This window comes from Elgaria multicarinata, chromosome 1, assembly GCF_023053635.1.
Source record: "Elgaria multicarinata webbii isolate HBS135686 ecotype San Diego chromosome 1, rElgMul1.1.pri, whole genome shotgun sequence".
In the NCBI taxonomy this organism is placed as follows: domain Eukaryota; kingdom Metazoa; phylum Chordata; class Lepidosauria; order Squamata; family Anguidae; genus Elgaria; species Elgaria multicarinata.
In genome coordinates, this window is record NC_086171.1 from 46,521,655 (window position 1) to 46,548,388 (window position 26,734).

Below are 26,734 nucleotides of genomic sequence, written 5' to 3' on the forward strand. Positions count from 1 at the left end.
TTTCTCCCTCCTCCCCCCCCCCAATAGGGCTGGAAAAGACATGGTTTTTACTGTTACCTGATCGGAAGTGTATTTGCAGCATTTGCTGAAGCAAGTCAAATGTGTATAAAGGACGGTGCTTATTTAGCTACTGTTGAAGACAGGTAAGAAATGTGTTTTTTTAAATTGTTTTTACCTAAAGTAAGAGCAACAATCATATATTTTTTCCCCCAAGGCCTGGTGCAGAGATGCAGGATTCTTATCATTCTGGCTTCCCCTCCCGTTCCCTGCCCCCACAATCCTCTTCTGTCAAAAGGATCAACAGAAGAGGTTTGGCTTCCATTAATCATGTGGTAACCAATGATTATGGTTTGGGCCAGTGGCATTGAACTCGTGCCAAGATTTGCGGGCGAGCAGCGTGGAATTTGCAAAGGCTACTCGTGCACCAATTCCATGAGTAATTTCTAGATTGTTTCATTTAGAAAGGAAAAGAACACACGTTTTTGTACTCTGTCAGAGAATGCCATTTTTACTGTTTTAGATATTTGCATATACCACTTGTACATTTGATCTAACGTTGTTGAGAGAATCATTGACTTGGGTCCTAAGTGGCTCTTCCATTCGCAAAGTGTGTGTGTGTGTGCATGATTTCTGCCGAATCCCCCTTCCATATGCAGCTCCCTGTACCAGATCCCACCCAAGGGTCCCCTAATTCACAGGAGCAGATTTTTCAGGGGTACAGGTGGTTTCAAAGGGAAGGAGAAGGTGGGAAAACTAAATTCCACCAATGTGAACTCTGTTCCATTCCTGGAAGGAAAGTAACGATCTAATGCCGTATGCTGTACACAGTTGACCATCTGGGGGTTAGGGTGGTCACTTATGCATTGTCAAAAAAAGAGGACAAAAGAGAACACAGACTTACATAAAATTTGCATAGGCTAATTTTTATGTATATTTTTAAATTTAGGAATGATAGCTATATTGCAAATAGAAATGCAATTCATTTCAACATAGTGGTGGGAACTGTGATCAGGTGACCCATGTGTTTGCTCCATCTGGTGTGTCTAGGTGCTGTTCATGAGCAGCGTCATGGCCCCTGCTCTGCCTTCTCAAGGTTTTCTTGGACTTGGACTAGACAGCCCTTCCAACAGCCCTGTAAAATAGGACTACCCCCGTGATTCCAAGTTTCCCTTCCACCCATTGATTCTACCCACTTTTACAATGTCTGGAAAGGGCTTGGCTTTGTGCTTTTCTTCTCCCAGTGATCTTTTAAGGTGCTATTATATTTCCCTGCTGAAACAGAAGAGTAATTTTATTCCCATAGGGATGAATGAGCTGTCTCAGTGAGGTCAATGCCCTTTTATTTTATTTTATTAAGAATGAGTGATACAAGGAACTATGCTACTGGCTTTGATGCATTTTGATCGTTTTGCTAAATATTTCATAGAAATTACACACTATGAAATTTGAGTTTTGCAATTTATCCCCTTTCTACAGATATGAACAAGCATATCTGACCAGTTTGATTGGGCTCAGGCCTGAAACATACATCTGGATTGGCCTTTCTGACACAGAAGAAAAAGGATCGTTCAAATGGACCAATGGAGAAACTGTCAGATTCACTCACTGGAATTCAGAAATGCCTGGTACATAGACATATACTATAGAAATGAGTATACACTAACATCCTGGATTTGGCAATGAAAGGTCACACTCACACGGCATTCATTATTACACAGTGAATTCTAAAGAGGCTTTCATTTATTTTTCTTACCTTTATTCTTTGGAATTTATTGTGCCTCAAATGGATTTCCCAAAGTGTCTTTGCTTAATTGGGATATTGGTTTTTCGGTAATTTGCTTTCTTAGGTTTGTGTTGACCTGGTTAAATCTGAAAGGGTGTTTCTACTCAACCTTTTGAAAGTCTCTTGCTTAAAACTCAGCTTTTCTGTAACATACACATTTCTCAGTTTCTCTAGAAACATGTCAAGCAGTGGAGGCTGGTGGCTCCAATGTCTGTGGGGCAGTGAATCCGCTCCGGATTTCAGTCAGAACTCTAAAGGAGCTATCCAGGATAGCTCCTTTAGAGTTCTGACTGGTTCTGACTGAAACCTGGAGTGGATTCGCAGCCCCACTGACATCAGACCCACCAGCGCCCACTAATTTCAAGATGTTTTGTCAGAAGGCCCTTACATGTTATGGTGAGAGGGCCTAAGGGGACAGGAGAACATTGCAGAACTATCAAGGCATAAATAGAGGTAGCTCGCCAAATATGTTTGAATATTTACAGTACAATCCTATGCATGTCTATTCAGAAGTAAATTCCACTGACTTTAATTAGACTTACTCCTAAGTAAGAGTATATAGGATTGTAGCCTTAATTGTATTATGATTTAATAGATCAATTGATTAGGGTACTGCCTGCACAATTTTCTTTATATCTCCACAAGTAGAAGGGATAGAGACTTAATTTTTAAAAGTAACATTTAAGTCAATTAATTTTATTGATTTAAACATTTTCTATACAATTCTTCAGCAGAATTTCCAGGGCAATTTACCAAACTTAATGGAAACCAGTCATTCGGGGTGGGTGGGGGTGATACTATCCCTCAAACAGCCTACCATCATGGGCCATCACTTTTTGTGGATCCTGATTTTTTTAAAAAAAGTTTTTTGAACTACCTTCCAGTTTAGTACAGAACAGATGACCAATTTATGAATGTAGCAGGTTTACATGTTTCATTTTCATTTAATTGGGGAGGCTCCATGTGGTTTCTTGTGCTATGCAAGACTTGGGGCTTGTCTACACCTAAGGGTGTAGAGGAGAGGAGGATCGCAAACTTACCTACTTCCACGATCCTCCCCCAGAGCCTTGACAGCTGCACGACATCCTAGAAGGAAAGAAGGATGTCGCACCTGCCATTTTTTTAGAGGAGCCCCCCCCGCACAGCAAAAATAATGAGTAACACCCCCACCCCCGCCATCCCAAGGATGGCAAAATTGCTTCTACCCCACTCCCCATGGGCACGGAGCCACCCCACGCAGCTCTGTGCCCTGCCCTATTATTAGAAGGGAAGAAGGGATGACCCGGGAGCCACCTGTGCTCCTCAGGATGGTCCTGGGACTGTGAAAAAACTGGGGAATCCACGGTCCCAGATATATCCCTGGGAAAGTCCCTGGTTGTCCCATGTTTCCCCTGGGTTCTCCTGTATGTCATCTAAATACACAGGGATGACCTGGATACAACACTGGGGTAAAGGCATGGTGTAGACATTCCCTTGACAGTTTTAGGTCTGCCATATTCATCCAGTATTTTCTCCACCATTTCCCAAAGTGCTCAGTGATGCTTAAATTGGCTTTTGTGTTTTTTAACAAAAAAATATTTTTTCTCAATATAATTTTTTGCTTTCTTTCATGATCATTTAGAAGAGGTGCATCCCAGGTTAAGAAATGTTGATAACTTCATTTCTGAAAAGTGATTTTTAAAATAAATCTGGGGAGTTACGTTGCTAATCAGGGGCAGTTGCTTTTAGTGACATACATTACTTATCCCAGGCATTCAACAGCATTTAACAACATGAGCTGAGTTTGTATTTTAATTGACCCCAGAATAGCTGTTTTTTTTAATAAGGATACTGTTGTTTTTATGCTTTTTATGTTTTTAAACTTTGTATGTTTTTTAGAGTTTACTGTTTTTTACTTTTGTAAACAGCCTAGAGAGCTTCGGCTATGGGGCGGTATATAAATGCAATAAATAAATAAATGATGTGGACCTGTCTGTCTCTTCACTTGCCATCCAGGACGGAAGCCTGGCTGTGTTGCCATGAGAACCGGAATTGCAGGTGGCTTATGGGATCTTCTGAAATGTGAGACAAAGGCAAAATTTCTCTGCAAGCGATTGGCTCTCGGTGTTACTCCTCCACCTTTACCAACAACAACTCCTGCCCCCAGATGCCCTGACGACTGGAGTTCAAGTGACCAGAGGAGCGTGTGTTTCAAAGTATGACATTCAAGTGCAGGATTTATAGAAGCTTTAATAAATACGTTTCCCCTATGTGTGTATATGTGAGTATATGTGTATGTGGAGGCTGCCTTATTAGGAAGTGTTAGGATTAGTTGGCCATTTATGGATCACCAAAAGAGAGGAACTAAAAGAGGACAAAAGACGGTGCGGATTTGTATAAAATTTTCATATGCTGATGTTTATGTGTCGATGCAAATTTAGAAATAATCGCTATAATTTAACTAGAAATACAGTAAATCACATCATAGAGAGGAAGACTGGGACCAGGTGACCCGTGTGCATGCTCAGTTTGGTGTCCAGGTACTTACTGTTGATGGATGACTTCAAGACCCTGGATGCTCTTCCTTATTTTGGCTATTAATCTTTAAACTGGACCTGTACCGGACAGTGTTTCTATGGCCAGAATACTCTCTAAACTGTTTCATGTTTGCTTTGTTATAGTGAGTTTTATGAAGTCTTGCTATTCAACTTTATCATGTGCACAGTGTATTTTGCCCAATTGTAAAGTAATATATTGTCATTAGGCTTACTCAAGAAAAGAAGAGAAGAAACCATGGGCTGAAGCTCGGAGTTTTTGTACAGCCATTGGAGGTGACCTGGCTTCCATTAGCAGTTTAAAAGAAGAACGTTCACTGCAGCGTTACTTAGCGTAAGTAAATCGATTTAGCTATGCCAGAGTTGGGCAAGTTGTGTCCCTCCAGATGTTTCAACCTACAACTCCCATCATTCCTCACCATTGGCTATGCTGGCTAAGTTTGGTGGGAGTTGTAGGCTAAAACTTCTGGAGGCCCACAACTTGCTCTCCCCTTATCTATGCTATCATAATTCTTTCATTCTAGGAAGAGATGTAAAATATCATTTAGGGCTCATCTACACCAAGCAAGATATTCCACTATGAAAGTGGTATGAAAGCGGTATATAAAAGGCAGGAGCCACACTATTGCTTTGTAGTGGTATTGAAGTGCACTGACAAATGTTGGAGCCCATTGACATATACCACATACCGCTTTCATAACACTTTCATAGTGTTACACCCTGCTCGATGTAGATCTGTCAAGACCCCCAACAGTTGTCAGTGCACTTCAGTACCACTAAAAAGGATCCTGCAGCACACTTCAATACTGCTATAAAGCAGTAGTGTGGCTCCTGCCTTTTATATACTGCTTTCATATTGCTTTCATTTTGGAATATCCTGCTTGGTGTAAATGAGCTCTTAGTGTTTTACTATGTTTTTATTTGATGGTTTTATCATTTGCTTTTTTATGTAAACTGTGTGGTTGGTTTCAGAAAGGTGGCATAGAAATTACAGATAGTTGATCTGTCACCTGTCTATCTGTTAGAGAGCAGTTAGAGAGCAGTACGACAATGGAATCAGTTGCCTGGTGAAGTTGTGGGCTCTCCCACACTAGAGGCCTTCAAGAGGCAGCTGGACAACCATCTGTCAGGGATGCTTTAGGGTGGATTCCTGCATTGAGCAGGGGGTTGGACTCGATGGCCTTGTAGGCCCCTTCCAACTCTGCTATTCTATGATTCTATGATAGGTAGATAGGTGATAGTATATTCAATCACATGTGTTTCATACAAACTGACTCCTAAAATGTTTAGCTACCCTTGGGTTTACTTTGCTTTGTGTGATTTCCTAGGAGCTTTGGATACACCACTTCGCATTTCTGGATAGGCTTAAATTACATAAATCCGGAGGAAGGATTTGCATGGAGTGATGGCTCTCCAGTGAGTGTCTAACTCTTTTTATTAACGTTTGTTTTTTCTATTGTTCTTCCTACGTACGTGCGAGAGAGATCAAGGATCTTAAATTCTTCACTAATATAAGCTCACATTTTGAAATTCATTGGATTGTTGAACTTGGGTTCATTAACGTTCTCTGATTTCCATGGTGAAGCTTGTTCCAACTCCATTCCATTCCTGATTGCAAGCTTTCCTCACTGTTTGGGACACACACGTGAACACACACACACACACACACACACACACACACACGGAGAATGTTCAAAGAAAATTCTGCAGAATGATCTTGTTTTTCTATCAGAAACAACAAACACAATTGTGACACCTTAAAGACTAAAAAAATCTTATGCCATAATAAATTTCTTAGGCTTTATGGTGATACAAGACTATTTGTTGTTTTTGTTACAACAGAACTAACATGGCTACCCCTCTGGAAAGTATTTTTCAATGGGGGTGAAACATGGAATACTTCAGAAATTTTCTCAGAAACGTATCTTCTGAGAATTTTTGTCTCAACTCTTTTAAAAATGCAGGTAGCGAAAAAGAACAGTCTAATTATAGTCCTTAGTATACTATATAGGCAACATACTGTAATAGGTGAGACATTTAAAGTATAACAACTATGGCCAGCCCTAATTATAGGCAGAGTTAGTGCTGTGTTATAGATTTTACCTTTGCTGAGTGTTTTTAATTTTTAGTTTCAGTATTTTGGAAGCCTTTGAAATCCATATTTGCTAGTTAAGTCTATTTTTTTTTTTTTGGACATCTGTATATCAAGTTTTTGATGTGTATACTTTGCACAATATCTTTTGCTCATCAATTGATAGCTGAAAACTTTAAGTATTTTTTAACCTGGAATAATACTGTCCTACACTTGTTTATTACTCAACTAAAACTTTGGCCCACATTATAGGGCTTTAACTTGGCATTTTCTCTTTGGATACCATTCAGGTTATCTTGACAGCTAATTTGTATGCCTGTTACCCAGAATTCAATGTAAACCTGCTTGTGTCTTTGTGTATATTCCCATTAATACAATTACTGGTGTGTGCATTTTACTTATTTACATTTTAAAATTCCTATTTTTTTATTATTATTATTATTATTATTATTATTATTATTCATTTTGCATTTGCATTTCACAATAAGATACCTTATATTGTTGTAAGAGACTTGGGTTGGTATTTTATTAATAGCCTTCCCAGCAAATAAAAGAAAATTAACTATTTCCTAAAAAATCCAGGACAGTTGGATGTCATGAAAGGGGATGTATTAAATGTATTATTATTATTGTAGTTTTACTGCCAGGAACCAGGGAGAGGCAGATGTGAGATTTCTGTTTCAGGTGCCAAAAATAACTTGACCTGTCTTAGGTACTGTGCACCTTAACTGTGTACTCTGTCCAGCTGTCCACTAATTATTGAGAGAGTTCAGAAATATAAGTTAGGGTTCTAACTGATGCCTTGTATACTGAGTGCATTACACCAAATTTATATCAATTGCATTGGTTCTATGTTTGCTTACAGGCCCAATTCAAGTTGAGGGATTAATGCTGAGACATAAGCCTTGGGGACTTATGGGTTGGTAGCAGAAAAGTTGGGGACTTACCCTACTTTTCCTGCCCAAGTGAGGTCAGCAGGTTGTTCCCTGTCTGTCCTCGCTCGGGCAATATCTTATTTATTTATTTATTACATTTTTATACCGCCCAATAGCCGAAGCTCTCTGGGCAGTTCACAAAAATTAAAAACCATGAAGAGCATAAAAACAACCAACAAATTTAAAACACTCATACGAAATACAATATAAAAAGCACAACCAGAATAAAACCACACAGCAAAAATTAATATAGGTTAAAATATGAGATTAAAACAGAAAAGTTTAAATTTAAGTTAAATTAGGTGTTAAAATACTGAGAAAATAAAGAAGTCGTCAGCTGGAGACGGAAAGAAAACGATGTAGGCGCCAAGCGAACCTCTCTGGGGAGCTCGTTCCACAACCGGGGTGCCACAGCAGAGAAAGCCCTCCTCCTAGTAGCCATCTGCCTCACTTCCTTTGGCAGGGGCTCACGGAGAAGGACCCCTGTGGATGATCTTAAGGTCCGGGCAGGCACATATGGGAGGAGGCGTTCCTTCAAATAACCTGGCCCCAAACCGTTTAGGGCTTTGAATGTTAATACCAGCACTTTGAATCGGGCCCAGATCTGGACTGGCAGCCAATGAATTTGTAGAAGGACTGGTGTGATGTGACTGGCGTGATATGATTCCCTGGTGGAGGGTGACTTCTCATTGGACAGTGGCAGCTGTGGAAGGTGGAGGGGGCAAGCCCAGTGAGCCTAATGGCTGCTGAAAAGCCAACACTGCCTTCCTCTGTGTAAATAACTTTACGCCACCCTGCACTAGTGATACCATGGGTTTTGGTGATGGAGCGGTGCCAACTCAGCACCATGAAGACAGCCCCCTGGTTTGGTTGCAACTGGGTTAATCAGGATCATACTACTAACTTGCCTTCAAAATTTCTTCAAAATTGGTCAAGTAGCATGGCTCTATCGGCAAGCATATGCTTTTAAGGAGTGTCAGCCATCTTGGCTGACACCCTTGTTTTTAGGATCTTCATTAAAGAGTATCATCACTTCTAAGAGCCTTAAAACTGGAAATATTCCAGCTATTGGTACTGTATAATTTGTAGCACAAATGAAATACCCTTCTTTTTAGGCAAATGAGTAACAGACTTATTTCTACATTAGCTAGGATATACAAACTGGGAATATGGCGAACCCAATAATTATAATGGAATAGAACACTGTGGAGAGTTAAATCCAACTGTTCGCATGCGCTGGAATGATGTACACTGTGATGACGTATACTTCTGGATTTGCCAGGTTAATAAAGGTAACATTTCTAGTCATATTAAGCCAAAATGTCATCAGAAGAATGCTTGTAATAAAGTATCACAAAACCAATATTAAAAAATGTTTTAAAAATGAATCATGTCTCTAACTGATCAATTCAGAAACCTTTTTAAGTATGAGACATTTTCTACCCTCATATAAAATTTATAGAAAGAAACTAACTTAGCATGTTGTGTGAACCATTTCTAACCATGGTGGCTACATAACTATGGTTTAAACACACTCAGTAACCATTTACTGCAAAAGGGTTAGCAACCTAACCATGGCTTAGCATGTTGTCTGAACAGGCCCGATGTATGTATTTCAAAGTGGAAACCACTTAACTGTTTAAACCATTGATTCAAAATATGGGAGTTTCAACTAGCATGGAGTATTAGTATAACGTTAAGCAATAAATTGCTTTTAATGAGATAATCACACTACGCTATTTTTCCCAGGAGTACAACTAAAAGCAGAACCTACAAATCCACCTTTGCCAAGTAAGTTTGTGTTGCTTCTTTTGAGGAAATTGTAGTGCATGGATGACTAGTGATGGGTGTGAAATTACTGTTGCCATTTCCTAAAAGTCAAGATGCTCCCATTTTGTCATAAGAGTTTCCGTACAGGAATACAATTCCCAAGTACAGCTTCACCTTTGCTAATGGCTTGGGTTCCAAACTAAGTAAAACTGAGGCAGTTGTCCTTGCCTCTAGCTTGAAGCAATTACAGGACATGAACCAGGCTAGGAGAAAATTCCTTCAAGCAAATTTATGTATTTATTCAATTCATTTATATTCCACCTTTCTTCCATCATGTTACTCATGGTGGCTACAAGGTGGTCTGTCCAACAAGCACTGACCAGACCCAGACTTGCTTAGTTTCAGTAAGGTGATTGCCTGCTGTGCCTTCAGACCATGCCTTGGGACATGGTCTGAATCATTTGAGGCTATTCATCAGGGGTAGGGAACATGTGGCCCTTCAGATGTTGATGGATTATAACTTTCTGGAGTATGACAATTTGCCATACTGACTGGGGAATCAGAGTCCCACAACATCTGAAAGGACACAAACCTAATCTACACCAAGCAGGATATTGCCCTATGAAAGAGGTATATAAAAGGCAGGAGCCACACTATTGCTTTATAGCAGTATTGACGTGCACTGACAACTGTTGGGGCCCACTGACACATACCATATACTGCTTTCATACCGCTTTCATATCCTGCTTGGTGTAGATTAGGTCACAGAAGCTCCATTCCTGGTCTATACACTGATTAGGAACATAAGAAGAGCCCTGCTGGATCAGGCTGAGCGTCCATCTAGTCCAGCACTCTGTTCACACAGTGGCCAACCAGCTGTCGACCAGGGACCAACAAAGCAGGACATGGTGCAACAGCACTCTCCCGCCCATGTTCCCCAGCAACTGGTGCACACGGGCTTACTGCCTTGGATACTGGGGGTAGCAAATAACCATCAGGGCTAGTAGCCAGCCATTGATAGCCTTACTGCTTACATGACATGGAAATTAAAACAGATGCCTTAATTTACAACTTGCATTCTTTTTGGTCCGTGAGTGAATTTTTAAGCTTAAACAGAAGGGTGTATTTTTCTTTGTTGATCCCAGAATAGGTACCTATATAATGTCTCTCTTGCAGCATTTGCGTTTACTAGTGATGGATGGCTCATCAATGGAGAGAAGCAGTATTATTTCAACACTGATAAAATGCCTATGGATAAAGCACGGGAGTTTTGCAAGAAGAACTTTGGAGATCTGACTGTCATTGAAGGCAACACTGAAAGAAGGTTTCTATTCAAATATGTAAGGCACTCATTATTCTGTCTGTCTTCAGGTGTTCAGGACAGTGAACATGCATTCTTGTAAGACACAAGCCTTCTTCAGAATTGTGTACACAAAACTGATATGGTAAGAAAGAGGACCTAAGAAATATGGTTCAATTTCCTATATTAACATTAACAAGGAGTACCCAAAAATTGTTGTTCAATATTGTGTATTTACACATTAATCAGTGAATGTAATAACTCTCAACCATAGTCCAATTTACAGACAACAGTAAAGATTACAGATATGAATATACAATCAAAATCTCAATAGTGATAACAAATAAATGATAATGCGGGCCAAATATACATAGTAGTGACACAACAACATCAATCAAATCAAAACGGACTTTCTGGACTGTGTATTCCATTTCAATGCCAGTCTTCTTCAGTTGTAAATCACTGTTCGTCACTTCAAACAGTCCCCAAGGGATGCAGCACTGTAACAATAATATACATGCTAACTAGGGTGACCATATGAAAAGGAGGACAGGGCTCCTGTAACTTTAACAGTTGCATAGAAAAGAGAATTTCAGCAGGTGTAATTTGTATATATGGATAACCTGTTGAAATTCCCTCATCATCAAAATAGTTAAAGTGTAGGAGCTATACTAGAGTGACCAGATTTAAAAGAGGGCAGGGCACCTGCAGCTTTAACTGTGGTGATGAAGAGGAAATTTCACCAGGTTCTCCATATATACAAATGACACCTGCTGAAATTCCCTTTTCTATGCAACTGTTAAAGATACAGGAGCCCTGTCCTCCTTTTCATATGGTCACCATATGCTAACCATCACATAAATCACAACAACATAGTGCATACATGCCATTAAAAGACAATAATTACCTTATCACAACTAAGTGGAGAACCTAATCATTTGAAATTGCCTAATCACCGTGCTATCTTCTTTACACTGAAAGACAAAATTGTAAATGTTCTATGTTGTTGTTGCTGATATCATTCTAAACCTTGACCGAAGGAGCTAGCTTCAAAACCATATATTTTACCTTTCATTCGGGCTGAGTTTTGAAAATGTGTGCCAAAAGCCCTTCCCCGTGAATAATAAGGTTGGACACTGAGCTATATATCACATGTGTAGAAAAGTAATCTAATTGGAATGAAACCATGAATTATCTACAGGGAGGTCCAAGTAAAGGCCAATTTTGTTGTCGGCTGAAAATTAAAGAAACATTCTTATATGGTATCTTCCTGTGCCGAAACGTGGTAGGTGTAATCCTGTAACAACTTGGTTGTGACTTGTTATAAAAAAGGGGACACGTCCCATTTATCATTCAGACCATGGGGGGACATCAAACCCAGCTTAAAGATCCAGTATGCTTCCCTTTTTAACAAGAGTTCTGAAATGCATACATGTTTATGGGGATGCTGTTTAATGTGTTCCACAGCAAAAAACAGCATTGACTCTGGAGAATGATTATGATCCAAGAAATGTGAAGTCAAGGGAGCTTCCATGTGTCAATTACGAATCTTACTTTTATGTTCTGTGATCCTCATCCTTAGTGGTCTGGAAGTTTGTCCTACATACATTTTTGGACAAAGGCACAAAATGACATATATGACATTCCCAGTCGCGCAGGTCGACAAAAACCTGAGAGTATATTCTAGTCCATCCAAAGGATTAATAAAAGCCTTCAGCTGTAGTGATTGAGGGCAACAGTTGCAGTGCCCACATTTAAAATGTCTAATGTCCCTCATAGGAGAAAGAACCAGGTCTGAGAAATCCAACTGAACCAGTCTGTCCTTTAAATTGGAGGTCCTACGTAGTCCTATCATTGGTGCAGACTGGCACCCTGGAATGTCCTGTACTATGTGCCAGTGTTTGTAAATTAGCCTTTTAATATGAGAAGATAAGGCACCATACTCAATGGACCAAAACTGATATGCCAGGAATTTGGCCTTATGGTTTGATCCACTGCTCCTCTCACATCCTCATCCCTCTGTATCACAGAGTTGACGTTTAAATTATACACAAGATGGTGTCTTGTCTACCACAATACGTTACATTGCATGACACAGAAATACTCCAAACAATGATGGAAAAAATGTGGAATGGCAGTTTCCTTTCTCCACAACTGGTGGATTGGCCCTAAAATTCAAACGTTTTGGGCTATGTCCAAAACATCAATCTGTTATGTCCCTATGGATCCAACAATAGTTCTGTTGCCTCAATAAAGAACACAGAAAAGTTCTTATATTATTATTCACACCACCTAAATTCCCAATGATCCAATTAAGATAAATTAAGAAAACTTTATCTATAAGAAGCTGGTATGCAAAAATCAAGTTGCTAAAAAAGCCGAGCTAAAAATGATATTCAATTGCAGACATCCTGACAAATTTCTTTCTGGGCTAGATGGACCTTTGCTCTAATCCAACAGGGTTCCTTTTCCTAGGAAAACAGCTAGTTCTTTGTGGTTTCTGTGCATCTGCACCTGCATTGGACTGCTGGTTGGGAAACTTTTTGGCAAGAACCCCTCTCCCACCATCCAACTGCTCATGTCTCAGCATATTCCTGCCCATCTCCTCAGTTTTCTGACTGCCTTGCTGGACACGTTGTGGAAACTTCGCTCTTATAAGAGCAGTATTGTTGGACTCTTTGAGGAGGCTAGTTATATTTTTCGTATTTCTCTAGTTCCTATCGGTCCCTACTTCTCTTCGTTTCTCTTTAAAAAAAAAAAAGCTCTTCAATTTTTTCTTAGTTTTTTTCTTTGCTCTTTCAGATTCCCTTGAAGTGCACACGGCCCTCAAGGGCCCACTAAGAAAATGTGTTGAATGGGGCAGCAAATTTCCATCAACAGATGGACATTCTCTCTGCTTGATAGGGGAGTTGCATGTTGTTAAGTCTTGTGCTCACTACATGAGTTTTTCCTTTTTTTCCTCTTATTTATTTTGAAATTTTAGAAACAAATACTCTATTTTCTCCCCCCTCTACATGCGATAGTCCACACATTCAATAATTATAATAAACCAAGGCAGAAAAATACAGAATGCATTATTCACATGAACCAGAGAGACTGATATGCTACAGGCGGAGTGTTATGAAGTTGAGTGTTACCAACATAATATAATAAATTGATACCAATCCATAGTGAATATATTGTGTTTCTTGCTTCCTTTCGCCAATTGTAACTTATTTGTTAATTTTTCTGATAAGGCAGTCTTCCACACCCAAATCCACCAAGTATCCAATGAAATTTCATTGATTTTTTTTAAAGGTATGACATTAGCAAAGGGCATTTGTTTTCTAAAGTAACTTCATGAATGTTTGTCACAGACATTGCCAGAGCACAAAAGCATGTGAATACTTTTTTGTCTTCCTGTTTTAGATCTCACAAAATGAGAGGGTGGACAATTACTTCATTGGTTTACAGCTGAGCCTTGATAAGAAGGTTAGGTAAGTTAAAAGAAAGCAACATTGCTAATTATTCATTTAATTTATTCAAAGCATTTCTATCCCGCTCTTCAGTCATAAAACTCCCAGAGCACTTACAAGGGTCAATAAACAGATGGTCCCTGCTTTGAGGCTCACAATCTAAAAAGACACAACACACACACACACACACATACACACAAGGGATTGGGAAGGAGGGAAGTGGGGAAGCATGACTGTGATGCTTGATTCAGTTGCCCAGCTGAACTCAGACCTAAACTGCATTGATTGTCCTTCTGGGCTGCCCTGTTCTTTGCTGTCTGTTCCTCTCCCCCCCCCAACTCTTCTGTTGTTCCTCTTCTTTTGAGTTCAAGCCTAAATCTGTTTCTTCCCCCATCCCTTCAGGGAAAGATGTTTCCTCGGATGCCCTTCTATCACTGAAAGCTAGATGGTGGCAGCTCACCACATTGCATCTGCTGCTTCTCCTTCCCCTTTAGGGCAAGATGTCATTATATGATTGTTGAACCATTTCAGTAACACTGTACAGCTATAAGACCCAGATGTGTGTGGGGGCAGAGAGCAGCAGCCAGGTACAGGAATATAGAGTTGTGTATGGCATGTGGCTGCGCTGGACCTCCTAAGCCGCCCTCAGGTGGAGTGGACGATACTGTCTCTTTGCTAGCATTGAAGTAAGGTTCAACTGGTTGGCTTCTATACATGGAATTGGTGCCGTAAAGAAATGTTACAATATTGGGGGCTTTTTAGTGTAGGATAAAATGTTTAAAGGTGTCAAGGTAGAGGTGTATAAAATTATGCATAGTGTGGAGACAGTGTATGGAGAGATGTCCCCCACCCCCCACCCCGCACATCACATAATATTGGAACCAGAACTCATCCACTGAAGCTAGATGGTATGAAATTCAGGACAGATGAAAGGCTCTTTACATCAGTTCACATATCGATGGTACCCAGTTTTAGAGAATTCCCCAGCGGATTTGTAAAAATTTGGGAAGTGTCCAAATTGAAGCAAGGCTCTTCCATAGCAGACAAATCTGAATACTTGCAAAGATTCAGGATTTGGAGGGTCACAGGAACAGAATGGGCATGTCTAGACCATGCCTTATCCTGGGGATCGCCCTGGGATCATCCCTGTGCATCCACATGACACACAGCGGATCCTGGGGGCAGGGAGGGATGATCCCTCCATTTCCCCAGGATAACCAGGATGGCTTTTAGCCCAATTTTTCCCACAGTCCCGAGACCCCGGGAGGTGTGGGCAGCCATCCCAGTTTTGTCCCGGCTCCTCACGAGTAAACGCTAGGAGCCAGTAACCAAGCATGGGGCATGAAGCTCTTCAGGCGCTCCGTGCCCATTGGGGGTGGGGTGGGGGGAGCGGGATCATTTAAAAAACAACAACACCTGACCTTATCGTTGGCGCGCTCATGCGCTCATCTTCAATTTAAAAAAAAAGGCGGGCGTGACGTCCTCCTTCCTCCCTGAATCTCGCACGCCGCGTGTGGACAAAGGGGAGGATCTCACAACCAGCATATCGTGAGATCCTTCCCCTTCCCTCCCCAGTGTAGACATGCCCAAAGTCTCCCAAAACTGATACATTTTCCAAGCTCGCCATATAAGGAAAATACCAGGGTAGGGAGAGGGGGCAGGGAGAAGAGGGGATGTAGTTTTGTGACCAGCAACTCTAGCTTCTATTCACAGTGAATGGTTTTCCCAGGGCTCTCCAATCCCAGGGTAAATGTTGACGAGGGGAAAGCCCCAAGGTGGATCCACAGTGGCGGCAGGTCACTTATATGATGCAGCCGCTGTTGCAGAGCCATCCCAGGGCTTTCCTCTGAAGCTCTGGTTTAAAATAGTTGGCTACTTAACCCGACTTTTTCGGCTGCGGTGAGGCGATGGTGGCATCTACCATCTGTTTCCTTGATCCGGAGCTATGTTGGGGCATGACCCAGCCGGTGCTGACCCCTGATTGGTCGCTGGACGGGGTGGAGCAACAAGTGCTCTCCCTGGAGCTTTGCATTGAAAGGAAAATGTAAAAAATAAATTGTGACATGTAGTGAGGCGCTGGGTTGCCTGGACACAGGGAAGGGGCGCCCAGATTCACAAAGGGGGAAAAAAAAGAAAACATTTAAGGAATGATAGCGAAGTGCTGGCACACGCCAGGACACGGGGAAGGGGCACCCAGCAAACCAAATGGGTGCTGGGTCGCCCACGCGATCGCACAATTGTGCAATTACACCCCAATGGGATTTTTTAAAAAAAAATTGTGATTTTTTAAAAAATGGCAGATTCCTTACAAACTCTGCTTGTGCTCCTTGTCGTCAGGATACCACTGGAGGAGGGCAAATGTGGGATGATGAATCACGAGACACAGGTGCCACCTCGTCTAGACATGGCCCTAGTGATCTGGGAGAGGGATGTCAAAGTCATGTATTGCAGCTCTTTACTAGTTCTCTCTGGCAGGAGCAGGTTCATTAAAAGATGTTTTCAGGAGTCTGTGGGACTTGGGAGGGTGCAGCATTGGATGCTTCCTTGGAAAACGCTGGATGTTCAAGGCCTTCTGCCTCTGCCACTGTTTGCTCCACATCCATCATCCATCCTGGTCCAATTGCACTTTCTGTGAGTTTGGTACCAATTGAACAAAGAGCTGTTTTTCGATTAATCATAAATGTCCTGCACCTGTTTTCCAAATCAGGATCTGAACCAAATCTTGTGTTTGGTGCACACCCCTAGTTTTAAGTATGCTGAATAAAGTAAATGGAATCATTTGTCTTTAAGCTGGATGGATGGAACCCCTGTGCAATATTTAGCCTGGGCACCGCATGAACCCAACTTTGCAAACAATGACGAAAACTGCGTGGTCATTTACAGAAGTACAGGTGGGTGGCTTGCCAATTGACCATTGATATTTCTTTACTTGCTTATGTTACAGTAAATATATATGTGTATATTCGAATGCTACAAAGGGTAATATGGTGTTGTGCAGACTTTACACTGTTAGTTTTACCCTACCCTGTGTCTGCTTACCCTACCCTGTGCCTGTTGGCATTCTCTTCCCCTCCTTATTGTTTTACTATGATTTTATTAGATTGTAAGCCTATGCGGCAGGGCCTTGCTATTTACTGTTTTACTCTGTACAGCACCATGTACATTGACGGTGCTATATAAATAAATAAATAATAATAATAATAATAATAATAATAATAATAATAATAATAATAATAATAATGGCAGCTTATGACTGATCCTGTCTGCCCACATTTGACTGCCTTTTAAATTTTCTTGGATGTGTCTGTGCTCTCCTCTACATCAACTCCAGAGCAGTTGAGTCTGCATTCTGCTGTAATATGGCAATGAACCTAGGCAAGGCTCCCACTGGCTTAGCTGCTCTGATGTCACAGCCTACTAGATTCTCAATGGAGTGATGATTCACAGCTATGCATGTTGACTCAGAAGGAAGACCTACGAAATTCAGAAGCATAGGTTTGCAACCTCAGATGTAATTTCTCCATGAAAACAGGTGCTAATGGAACTTCTGTTTGAATTCCAGTTCTAACATTTCCTGAGTACACAATCGGAAAAATCAGCTGCTGTTAGTGTAACTTTTGTGCTGCTATATCATTTCAGACTGCAAGTGGTTTGTATGTGTGAGGTACCATGTTTCAATGCTTCCCCCATAAAAATATGCTCTGTATGTATGAAACCAGTATAGGATAACTTGAATGAGCAAATGCTGCCTGCACCATGTAATGCTTTTGATTGTGAGTTACAATGCTCAGTAAACATTAGAGCTGGAATTTTAGGGTCTATGTGTTCACTCCAGAGCTCCTTTCTACAACATGTCCTTGAGTGAGTGGTGGTGACCCAGCTCCAGACATTTCAAATTAGTTTTATGATCAAACTCTGATAGACAATCTACCCTGGGGTTCTCTGGGACCTGTTAATCTTCCTAGACCACTCACTGGCTTTTATTACCATGGTATCCTTCTGGGTCATCTGCATGTCATGGGATTCTACAGGGTACCATCTTGTCCCCAATGTTCTTCAACATCTATATGAAACTGCTGGGACCAGTTATTAGGAGATTGGGAGCAAAGTGTCATTAGTATGCTGATGACACACAATTCTATCTCCCTGTGGCATCTGAATCAGGTGAAGCTGTGAAAGTCTTGGATCAGTGCCTTGACTCAGTGCCAGGCTGGATGAGGGCCAATAAACTAAAGCCCTGTCGTTGAGTGGTCCCAGAGTCTGGGAGATAGGTTCATTGCCTTTCTGGATAGGGTTGCACTCCCTTTGAATGATCAGGTTTGTAGTCTGGGAACACTCCTATATCCATCACTGTCACTGGAGGCCAAAGTGGCCATGGCAGCTCAGAATGTTGTTTACTAGTTTCAACTGGTACACCAGCTACAACCTCTCTTGGACAGGGATTGCTTGGGCACCTCGAGTGTGGATGACTGTAATGTGCCCTTTGTGCAGCTACCCTTAAGACTGGTCCAGAAGTTGAACTTAGTGCAGAATGCAGCAGCTCGGCTGTTGTCAGGAGCTGGCCCTTTTCAGCATGCAACTTCTTTGCTGGGGGAACTGCACTGGCTGCCTATTCACTACCAGCCCAGGTTTAAGGTTTTGCTAGTAGTTTACAAAGCCCTAAACAACTTGCGAGAGTGCCTTCTCTCTTCTCAACTGGCCCTGTCACTGAGGTCCTCGGATGGGATGATCCTGGTGGTTCTGCATGGACCCAATTGGAGGAGAGCCTTCAGTATGGTGCCTTCCTTTCCGTGGAAATCCCTGCCTTTGGAGGTCAGCATTGTGTTGTTTTCGGCACTTGCTGAGGACATCATTATTTTAAGAAGCCTTTCTTGATTGACCAACCATGTTTTTTAATTGTACTTTTTTAAAAAAACCACACTTTAATATGTAGTTTTATTCTTTATATTTCTTAATATGGTGTTTTTATTCTTTTTATCTTTTATTGCACACCTCTCCAGAATCGGTTTAGGTGTGCAGTAGTATATAACAGTTGTAAATAAATAAATAAATAAATAAAGTGGTAGTTGGAGACATCCTCCTCTGATATACTGAGCAGATCTGAAGTTTGTTGTGGCTTATTCCCACTCGTTTGTGTCACATAAATTAGAGAGTGACAAGCAAGTGCAGCCGATGTGTGGTATTCTTTTATAGCAAATTACTTTCATTTGATCACCTGTTCTTTCACGTTCAGGGCTTTGGAATGATATCAGCTGTGGCTATCCAAAACCTTTCATATGTGAAAGACACAAGAGTTCAATCAATGCAACAACTGCTCCGACGACACCACCCGTTCCAGGAGGCTGTCCAGAATCATGGCTTTTGTTTGAAAATAAGGTACAGTTAAAATTTTCTTGTTTCAAGTTAGTACTGGCATTGTATTTGTCAGACTTGCGTTCTATATTTTTTGTCCATTCAAAAGCTTATTGGCAGACGTAATCTCCTGCATACAGCAGGAGAGAGCAGCAATTCCACGTTTTAAAAAAACATCAGACTTAATGAGGGGTTTTATTGTGGCGCAAGGAAGGCCAGGAGGGGCGGAAAGTGCACGGGAGGCAGACGACATCATGTGAGGGACCTGAGCAAACTCTGTGAATGCCCAGTAAAGAGCGTGCAATAAAACAGTCGTTGGATGGAGCTTATGGAGTTCTGCTTAGGAAAGACGCTGTAGGAGAGGATTTATGACAGGATTGTGGAAAGGCCCTCAGCTTCTTGACCTCAACTTCACTGGGACATTTAGAGTCAAACGATACATTACAGTCAGGGCTGGCACCAGATTAATGGGCCATTGGCCTAGTGTTGCCAATCGGCCCCTGCTGTGCCCCCTACTGCTAAAGTCCCCTGCTTGCCCACCCCCCTGCATGCTGGCCCAAGCCGCTCACGTCATCCCACCTGCTGAAGCTGTCCATTTGCACCACCCCTATATCTGCCCCCTCATCTGCCAGCCAAAGCCCTCTGCCCACCTACTCACCCACTCATCCAACTGTTTGCTTTCTCTCCCACCCTCTCTCCCATCTTTTTTTAACCTGGTGGTGGCAGCTCCTCCTCAACTACCCTGGCTGTCTGTACTGTCAAAGTGCCATGGCACCCAGCTGGCTGAACACAAATCTCAGCCACGCAATATTAAAAGTTCTTTAAAAAACACACACTACATGACATTTTGAGTAGTAGTGATCTGAGCTAATTGGCTCTACCTTTGGTGAGGGTGTGTGCAGCCATGGGAGTGACTTAAATAATGTCCTGTGCCTTCATTGGCCAAACCCCTCCACCACCACCACCACAGGCAGCATCTGATTGGTTCAGTTTGCTGCTACTCAAAATGTAAGTAAAACATAATAATCATCTCCTTTTGAATTATTATTATTATTATTATTATTATTATTATTATTATTGTTATTGTTATTGTTATTGTTATTGTTATTGTTATTGTTATTGTTATTCATTTTCAATAATTATATACCGCTCCCCATTCAGAATTTCAGAGCGGTGGACAAAATAGAATAAAAACGCATTAAAAGTACATTTTTCAAAGAAACAAAGCACAAAGCTGGTCATTAAGGGAAGGCTTCCTGGAACAGTGACGTTTTCAGGTGGCGCTGGAAGGAATACAAAGTTGGCGCCTGCCTGACCTCCAGACACAGGAAATTCCGTAGGAAGGGGCCACCACACTGAAGGCTCTTCAAGATGCCACGGGGCCTGCAGGCTCAGCTGCAGGAGGGCAAGTAGGAGGATGGTGACAGCTGTGGCACGCTCAGAGGCGAATGCCCCCTTCTGAACTTATGCGCCTTCAGCTGCTGCCCAACCATGTTGACTGCAGCCACCAGACCTGATTATGTTAATCATATAACCATTGAGCTGATGGCTAGCTTTTCATTTACTCTTTACTTTTCTTTAATTTCCTTTCCTTACGTTAAGTGTGCATGGCCTGATTTAGATTGGGACCACCATTGGGAGGGGAGAATTAAGCCTCCCGCACACACTGTTTGCTACCTGAAATCCTTCCCCCTCCCTACATGGCGTGGGGTGGGTTAACAAAAGAAAATATTCTCTCCGGTGCTATCAATCAAGTCCTTTTTTTCTTTTGTTATCTCCCAACCTGAACAGGGTGGAGTGGAGGATTTGGGGGAGCAGGGTAGGGCTTAATCCTTCCTTCCTAGTGCATGGTGGTTCAAATCCGAATTGAGTCAGTGCGTGTTACACCAAAATAAAGAAAAAGCAAACCCTCAGTTACACACTACTGCCTAGATTTTAAGATGGCAGCCCTAACAATAGGTTACACCTCTACTACACCTGTCTGTGGACCTGTAAATATACTTGGATTATTTCTTAAAATGTTGTTCTCCCCTCTCTCTCTCTTTTTTAAAAGTGTTACAAATTATTTGGGTCTAATCCAGAAGACCAAGCGTCTTGGGATTCTGCACGATCAGTTTGCCAGGGCCCAAAATATGGAGGCAACTTGGCTACCATAACTAGCGAAAAGGTACAAGGTATGTCACCTTCGTGTCTGTAGATGAAAGCTCAGCTAATTGTTGCAAAGTATCGCTTCACTTATTTTGTGACTTTTTGGGGACTAATATGCCATTGATCCATATATCTACCTTCCTCTAACAGCACAGGGAAATTAGGATTTTAAATGAAAAGTTGCAATGGTACTAGTATGATATGCTGTTATTCATTGATTACATGTATCATTGATTATATGTATTGATTACACAGAATCAATGTGAATTATGTAACTGGAAAGACAAAGCCTACAGAATGTTATTAGGAGTTTGAGCACCAGACAAGGACTTCATTTGGATACAATACAATGGTAAACTGAAGTTTGCTTGCAAACCAGGACCCCAAACTGCAGTTTGATCCTGGTTTGGATGGGAAACTATGGTTTGCTTGTGGCTGCTTATGTTCTAAATAGCAAACTGTGGTTTGCCATTGCATCTGAATGCAGCCAATACTGGAGTGCTATATGGCGCTTGAGGTTTGCTGTTATAAAATATCAAATACCAGCTTATTTATTTATTTATTTATTTATTACATTTCTATAATGTACTTCCCACCACTTTCTCTCTGTACTTTGCAAATAGAATTGCAAACTCAGTGGTTTAAACTTTTCTCATACTACTTGATTTTTATTTACATGTAATGTTCAAGTTCTTTCCCTTTCTTTTAGCTCTTTCCAAAATCCAGTGTTCTACAAGATGATTTGTTTGGTTGAACTTGTGGTCCAGAATATGGAGAAGTCAGTTTTCCTCCCTTCTGTTGTCTTTCAGCCTTTCTCACTTTCCATTTAAATAATTTCCCAACGGATGCATGGATAGGATTAAATGATATCAACCAAGAGCAAATGTACCTCTGGACAGATGGAAAAGGAATCCACTACACAAACTGGGCTGATGGCTTCCCGTCACCTGGATATGATGCGGACCGGGTAGGCATTTGATTACATGTGAATGCTAACTTTATTGTAAATTGGAATACTGCCCCACACTTTCCTTTTTAGACTTTGTTCTTTAAACCTGTCCTATATACAGGACAGAAAGTCAGCCCTGATGGTGGGATTTTGAGCAGGAATTAGATTTCCCAGCCAGGGCCCCCAGCAGGCAAGGAAACAAGGGACATTATCTTGCACTCATCATTCCAAACTCACGGTTGTTTACACGTTCTTTAGACAATATCAAGACAATCCACTTTTGCTTCTGTGTCTAACCAGCAGTTTTGGTGAGTTTTTTTTTTTAAAGCAGGGTAAATTAAACATTTCATTGTGAACGTGGAAAAAAGTGTGATTTCCTCTTATATGATTGCATTATACTGCTATTCCACAGTACCAAAATTAGATACAGCGGATTAACAGCCTCATGTAGAAAAGTTCAAGAGCCAAGAATAGCAGCTAGGCAGGCAAACGTGGCCCGTTGTAGCATTAGGCAAAGTGAGGAGATCACCTCAGCTGGCAGATGCTGGAGAGCAGTGGGCAGCATCCCAGCTGTTCCTTCTGAATCCCTCAACTGTTGCCCTCTCTCTGAGCACAAAGCTATGGCTGCCACACAACCTCTACTGGCCTCTCTAAACTGCCTCCCACCACCAACGTTGAGGCAAGATCCAACTGCCAATCCATGATATAGGGAGGGGGCGCCATCTTGTCCTTTGCTTCTGACAGCAAAATGTCAAAATGCAATTTTGACTGGTGCCCAGGTGAAGCTTAAGCCTGACCCAGAAACCTTTATAGCCCTATTATGTTTGGGGAATCCAATAGGCTCCCTGGGTGGGTGGGATCACTCCAGAGCATGGCAGTACTCTTCGTAAGTGATTCCAAAAGGGGACTTATGAGGAGCAACAGAATACAGATCTCAAGTTTTCCTGATTGTGCCTCTGATGGCTCCTGGCAGGTGCAACCTATGTTGCTGAGGAGGAAGGGGGTGATTCCCCCATACTGTTTTTAATATTTGTGTTCCCCCTGCCCCTTTTTCTATATATAGGAAGACTGTGTTGCAATGAGAAACAGGCCTTTTAAAGATGCAGGGACATGGAGACATTTTCGCTGTTCCATTACGAAAGGCTATATATGCCAAACCAATGCAAGTGAGTACTTCTGCCTATCTGTTTCCATTGCAAAGCCTTCTTCCATGTTAAAAGAAAATCAGATTCCATGCGAGTCCTGATTAAGTTTTTCATGATTTCCTCTTTGCTTCCAAATAACAAGATGGTCCTTGGCCTCATAGAATAGATTTAGAGCAGTGGTTTTCCAGTTTTCTCAAAGGGAGTTTAAATATTTTAGATTCAAAAAGTGTAATTAACAGTACAACCTTATGAAGATATTCTTTGGGGTAATCCCCTTGGTGTTTAATGGAGCTTACTCCCAGGTATGCGTGTAACGGATTGCAGTATAAGATTAGGTAACAATTTAGGGTGACCATATGAAAAGTAGGATAGGGCTCCTGTATCTTTAACAGTTGTATTGAAAAGGGAATTTCAGCAGGTGTCATTGATATGCATGCAGCACCTGGTGAAATTCCCTCTTCATCACAACAGATAAAGTTGTAGGAGCCCTGCCCTCTTTTGAATCTGGTCAAGAGGACAGGTCTCCTGCAGCTTTAACTGCTGTGATGAAGAGGGAATTTCACCAGGTGCTACATGTATACCAATGACACCTGCTGAAATTCCCTTTTCTATACAACTATTAAAGATACAGGAGCTCTGACCTCCTTTCCATATGGTCACCCTAGGTAAATGGTACTGTAGTGCATAATCTGTAAATGCAGAAAATATAGTGGGTAAATTTAGCTAATGCTAGCTTGCTCTTCCCTGGCAGAGGTCTTCCCTACTCAGATACTTTATATATATATATATATATATGGAAATGCCAGGCCTTAAACTTGGGACCTTCTATATTCAATGCATCTTTCTCTACCTCTGAGCTATGGCCCTCCCTCTGTCCCTCCCTCCATATGATAGCTTAGTACAAATATAATGTAAAGTAATGGAAAAATATCCATCCTATATTAAAGTTGCCATTACTTTCCAAAGCCTTCAGCGCATTGAATATTGGGCTTATCCAGCCTCCATATATTTACAACACAACGTGTTTTTTCTCCTTGCAGTTTATGAAATGGCTTTAGCATTTTCTTTTAAAGAGGAGCACTGTATTGGATTTGATTTCCATCTTGCTTTTGCAGACCCCGTATATTCCGTTCTACCACCAACCACACCAGCACTTCGTATCCGTTACAGTAACAGCAGCTTCTTTTTTGTCGAAACCAAAATGACATGGAAGGATGCTCAGATAATCTGTCAACGAGAAAGTTCAGACCTTGCTAGTATTTTAGATCCCTTCAGCCAGTCATTCCTCTGGTTACGGGTGTCAAAGTATAAAACCCCTGTGTGGATTGGTCTCAACAGCAATATAGTAAGTGCATCATGTATCCGTTAACATATATTGGATATTTTGGCATATACTGATGCTTTTAATTGTTTATTTAACTCAGGTTATTAAAGAGTGCACACTTAAAGGGGATCAACAGATGGGGGGAGGGGAAACGTATTTCGCTAACATCGCTTTGCCTCCTGTTCCTGTCCTGCAATAGGGATGAACAGCTTCCTCTTTCTTCACACGTGGAAGGAAGAAGAAGCAAGCAATGACCACATGGCCCATTCAGTGGATGTTTTCATCATGTTGCTTCTCCTGCACACAGCAGGACATTTTATTTACTTATTTATTTACTTATTTGCATTTTTATACCGCCCAATAGCTGAAGCTCTCTGGGTGGTTCACAAAAATTAAAACCATAATAAAACAACCAACAGGTTAAAAACACAAATACAAAATACAGTATAAAAAGAACAACCGGGATAAAACCATGCAGCAAAATTGATATAAGATTAAAATACGAAGTTAGAACAGTAAAATTTAAATTTAAGTTAAAATTAAGTGTTAAAATACTGAGAGAATAAAAAGGTCTTCAGCTGGTGACGAAAAGAGTACAGTGTAGGCACCAGGCGGACCTCTCTGGGGAGCTCATTCCACAACCGGGATGCCACAGTGGAGAAAGCCTTCCTCCTAGTAGTCACCTGCCTCACTTCCTTTGGCAGGGACTCATGGAGAAGGGCCCCTGTAGATGATCTTAAGGTCCGGGCAGGTACATATAGGAAGAGGCATTCCTTCAAATAACCTGGCCCCAAACCGTTTAGGGCTTTAAATGTCAATACCAGCACTTTGAATCTTTGCCAGTCCAGGCCCGGACCTGGACTGGCAGCCAATGAAGTTGTAAAAGGACTGGCATAATGTTCTCTTGCTGGCCAGTCCCTGTTAGTAAACGGGCTGCCCTGTTTTGTACCAGCTGAAGTTTCCGGACCGTTTTCAAAGGCAGCCCCACATATAATGCATTGCAGTAATCCAAACGAGAGGTTATCAGAGCATGGATAACTGTAGCTAGGCTATCTCTATCCAGATAAGGGCGTAGTTGGTATATCAATCTAAGCTGATAAAACGTGCTCTTTGCCACTGAGTTCACCTGTGCCTCAAGTGACAGTTCTGGATCCAAGAGCACCCCCAAACTACGGACCCGATTTTTTAGGGAGAGTGCAACCCCGTCCAGGACAGGGCAAACATCACCTCGCCGGACAGATGAACCACCCACTAACAGTACCTCCATCTTGTCTGGATTGAGTCTCAGTTTTTTAGCCCTCATCCAGTCCATTACCGTGCCCAGGCACTGGTTCAGAACAGCTACTGCCTCACCTGGGTTTGATGAATAGGAAAGGTAGAGCTGGGTATCATCCGCATATTGATGACACCTCAGTCCACATCTCCGGATAACCTCCCCCAGCAGCTTCATGTATATGTTAAACATGGTGGCAAGTTTCATTACAGCCCCCAAAATTGAATTTTCTGGGTCTTTTTTTGATGACGGAAAAATGAGCAGAAGGAGAGGCATGGGAGAGGGATGAATCTTGGCCATGACTGCTCCTATAGATGAGAAGAAGTCTAGAATTATTTTTCCTAGAATTATTTTCTAGAATTATAGTCCCAATTGAACACCTGTTAGAGCAACTAGCACCAGAGCTGCTTTCTAGACTTAGACAGTTCCAGAGTTTACTAAATCCCCTCCTGCTCCCAAATTTCCAAGAAATAGCAACTGGAATCTATTTCCATTTTCATGGTATTCCCAATTGTAATTTATGTTGTGGTTTGTTACAATTTCTACTTCAGTCATAGAATAGTTGAGATGGGAGGAGCCTAAAAGACTGTCAAGTCCAACCATCATAAGGTTGATGATAGTGTATCAGGTAATAAATATGAGCCTATGAACCAGGTTCAGTGTTAAAAAATCTT

General features: G+C 41.5%; 1 protein-coding gene across 1 annotated transcript in view; it reads left to right on the top strand.

Moving 5' to 3' along the window:
- The window catches only part of LOC134399415 (macrophage mannose receptor 1-like), a 68,834-nt gene that overhangs the window by 35,150 nt on the left and 6,950 nt on the right, over positions 1–26,734 (top strand). The window contains exons 10-24 of the mRNA XM_063127446.1: positions 28–143; positions 1,477–1,625; positions 3,779–3,978; positions 4,527–4,651; positions 5,646–5,733; positions 8,492–8,636; positions 9,094–9,135; positions 10,291–10,454; positions 13,823–13,890; positions 16,660–16,760; positions 19,103–19,245; positions 21,275–21,395; positions 22,179–22,336; positions 23,382–23,484; positions 24,579–24,808. Coding sequence (XP_062983516.1) covers positions 28–143; positions 1,477–1,625; positions 3,779–3,978; positions 4,527–4,651; positions 5,646–5,733; positions 8,492–8,636; positions 9,094–9,135; positions 10,291–10,454; positions 13,823–13,890; positions 16,660–16,760; positions 19,103–19,245; positions 21,275–21,395; positions 22,179–22,336; positions 23,382–23,484; positions 24,579–24,808 — 1,953 coding nt within the window. The remainder of the gene's footprint in view (positions 1–27; positions 144–1,476; positions 1,626–3,778; positions 3,979–4,526; positions 4,652–5,645; positions 5,734–8,491; positions 8,637–9,093; positions 9,136–10,290; positions 10,455–13,822; positions 13,891–16,659; positions 16,761–19,102; positions 19,246–21,274; positions 21,396–22,178; positions 22,337–23,381; positions 23,485–24,578; positions 24,809–26,734) is intronic.